At 39.1% G+C, this 3,418-nt stretch overlaps 1 protein-coding gene across 1 annotated transcript; it reads left to right on the top strand.

Annotated features, from left to right (window-relative positions):
* The first annotated feature begins 495 nt into the window (after positions 1-495).
* Positions 496-859, top strand: ETFRF1 (electron transfer flavoprotein regulatory factor 1). Its single transcript, XM_010167933.1, has 2 exons — positions 496-540; positions 644-859. Exons 1-2 carry the CDS (start codon positions 496-498, stop codon positions 857-859), a joined length of 261 nt encoding a protein of 86 aa, XP_010166235.1.
* Positions 860-3,418: the final 2,559 nt, after the last annotated feature.

The following is a 3,418-nucleotide window of genomic DNA, read 5'->3' as shown; positions in this document are numbered from 1 at the left end:
GCGTTTTAGCCAGGGCGCGCTGGCCTCGGCTCGTAATGCACTAAAAGAGCAACATTTGTGAATGCAAAAGGTGCAGGAATTCTTACAGTCTTTTTATTAAATGTATATTTAGCACTGTGTATGTATATACACACACACATATGCATATAGCTATAAATATTTCCATTACAGAGCAGCTCCAGAAAACTGTAAGCCCGTGAGCAAGAGCTCCGGGATAAATGGGTGTTACAGGAGTGGAAAGGTGCTGCAGGATTCTTGTTTTGTGCTATTAAAATAAGTCAAAAGCATAAAACAGAGTAAAATGAGAAAATACCGGAGCAAAGAGGGGTCAGTAAGGTAAAGGAATCTGGTTAGAAACCGTGCAGTTCCTCAGTGGAGGGTGAGGCTGGGATTTACTGACTCCTATGGGAGGCTAATGTCACACTGATTATTCTTCAGGTTAAAAAAAAAACCAAAAAACAATCAGACAAGAACAGAGTTCACTGAAATGTGAGAATGGCCAATTCTTTAAGAGGTGAAGTGCTGAATCTGTACAAAAATGTAAGTGTCTTAAATGCCACCAGCACTTTCCTTAACCACACAAAACCCTTTTACTGCACACACGATCTATTAAAAGAAATTTATTTTTTTTTTTCCCCTTAAGCTGCTGTACCTTGGAAAGGAGTATCCCAAAGGAGCAGACTACTTTAGAAGCCGTTTGAAAGCAGCTTTTCTAAAAAATAAGGATGTGAAAGATCCTGAAAAAATTAAACAACTAATTGCACGAGGAGAGTTTGTTATAAAAGAGTTGGAGGCTTTGTACTTCCTCAGGAAATACAGAGCTCTGAAACAGCGCTACTACAGTGATGACAGTCGGTAACTCATAGTAATGACTTTGCATGTAACGACACTAATCTATAAAAATAAACAATAAAAGTGCTGTAACCTCCAAAAAGAAATGAAATGTAAATCCTTCCAACCCATCTAAAGTACAAATTAGAACTTTGCTTCACCGTAAGTAGTCACTTGAAGGATGTGGGTTTTGTATGGTAGGGGTAATAGGTTTTTCTCAATGACTTTTGACCTCTTTGAACTGCAGCTTCATATATTAAACAGTTTTGCAGGAAATAGTGGTAATATGATTCTGTTCTGTTTCACTTCAATGCACATGTTGAACACAGAGCTGTTCTTACCTGAGAGCCTTGCATTTGAATGCTGATTCAAGGTGCTGCACTTCTCTCATTACTTAGAGGATTAATTTGATTTTGAAAGTCTTCCACATGGGATGATTCATTTTCACTGCAAATGAACACCTTCTGAAAAGTAAATTCTGAAAGATTTTAACTCCATCTGCTAAAGGTGCAAGAGTGAAGTTGGCAGGCTGGCGGAGGTGCTGCCTTACCGTGTTAGAAAGAAGAGTGGGGTCAGGAAAGGGGTGAATTTGAACAATAGTGGTTCACACACTTAGACCCTGAAGACAGTTCTTGCTACTACAGATTTCTGATGTTGTGTAGCTGCTGGAGCAGGAACATAGAACTTGAGCCTTTACCCTGGAAGAGAAGTTTGACTGAGGGTGTGTAATCCATGGCTAACTGTAGACCTTGGCGCAACCAGCAGCAATTTGTGCCAGAACGGATACTCTGTACATACGAGGGTTGGTTGGTGTTTCCGCCCCGCAAAGGAATAAATGACACTGGAGACAGAACAAAAATAACCTTTGAAATATGGGTAAGTAATCACTGCACTACAGCTGTTGGCAACAGCAGGTCTTCATACACATACATTCCAGAATAGAATTAAAAAAAAGAGATGGCAAATCAGACAGTATGCTGCCTTGTGATGAAATACACGTGCTTCAGTTTCTAGCACCACACTGATGTGAAAAACAGTACTTCCACATCAGCTTAACTCCTCTACAATGCATTGCAGTTAAACCTATTCTGAGTGAATACCTCTAGGTATGGAATTTAACCTACCCTTCTCAATAACTGGTAGAAGATTATCCAGACATAGTAACAAAGGGCCGAAGTATTAAGCTTATAGAACAGCAGCAGTTTCACACATTTTTCCCCCCATAGGACACAGTACTGAACAATGTCTTCCGTATTTTCTGCAAGTTTATGGAAGACATTCGATAGCAGAAAACGGATGTGCACCTGGGAATGAACACAGAATAGCCACTCAGAGTATTTTAAACTGGTAGACTAATTCACGTCAAGTCTGCTGTTAGACTAATGAAAACAAGGTCTCTGGGGCACGCCTGGAGATGGTGCAACACAAGCAGTGCACACCAGCGATAGGAAGCACAACCTCACCTGAAGTGAGACTCTGCTCATCGCGGGGCACAGGCCAGAGGAGCTGGATCGGTACCATAAAGCGTTCTGTCGAAGCGCAGCAGCCCCCTCTCTCAGAGGGAGGGAACACCCAGGGGCAGAGACAACAGCTTTGGGACAGGCAATGAGAAGAAGTACAAGAAATAAACTGAGAACAACTGCCAAACCCAGGCAGTTCATGGGATACCCCGGTTACAGAGATGAGGCACTGAAATTCTTGGAGAGAAAAAGCAAACCAGGACAGAAATCACAATAACTATTTTTTTATTACATTACAATAAATAGGAGCAGTACAGTTTGACAAAAAAAATGACAAATTCCAGATCACCTCACAGCACGTACTCCTAAAAACATTAAAAATTTTAAAACAAACAGTGGTCTTTTTTTTTTTTTTTTTTTTCTTTTAAACTTAATGTCTGGTATGACCAACATTCCCTAGGTCACGCAACCAAATGATGGAAAAACTGGATCACACTGCATATGTTCCACATCAAATAAAGCACAATGTACAAAATGTGCATGTTTCAGTTTACACTATACAAAAATAGTTAAAATACATTCCAGGTAAACATATTACATTAAGAAGTCATTCTAGTAAGAAGTTGGCACTCAAGAGGAAAAAGCAGAAGTATTTTCAACATGAAAACACAAGACAGTGGAATAAAGAAATGTTAGGAAAGATTTACCATCTATGTAGCTTTATGTACCCTTGAGACAAAATGATTTCTTTACAGTTTGATGGTCTTTGAAGGTAATAATTGTATTGCTTCAGAGAGCAGACAAGAGCAGAAGACTGTGTGTCAGTATCTACCCATGACAGAGATCCTGTCTCTGTAACAAAATCTATACAGTAAAACTTTTTTTTTTTTTTAAAGTTAGCAAAAATTTTAGGGCAATGAGACTGGTCAAAATAATTAAATTTCAGTTTTGAGAAAACCAATGATAAGGTTGTTTACCAGAGTTACATAAAGCTACTGTAAGAAGGTGTTACTTCCTGACACATGGCAATTTAATGTTATTAACGTGGTAAGTGATTCACATGTTCATTTAGCAGTTGCTATCAGAACAGATAGCATCCAGGTGTGTTCTCTGAAAGCATTTCAAAT

The sequence above is a fragment of the Antrostomus carolinensis genome, unplaced genomic scaffold (genome assembly GCF_000700745.2).
Source record: "Antrostomus carolinensis isolate BGI_N321 unplaced genomic scaffold, ASM70074v2 scaffold995, whole genome shotgun sequence".
Classification (NCBI taxonomy): Eukaryota; Metazoa; Chordata; class Aves; order Caprimulgiformes; family Caprimulgidae; genus Antrostomus; species Antrostomus carolinensis.
The sequence above is the reverse complement of the archived record's forward strand: the minus strand, read 5'-3'. Positions and strand labels throughout refer to the sequence as shown.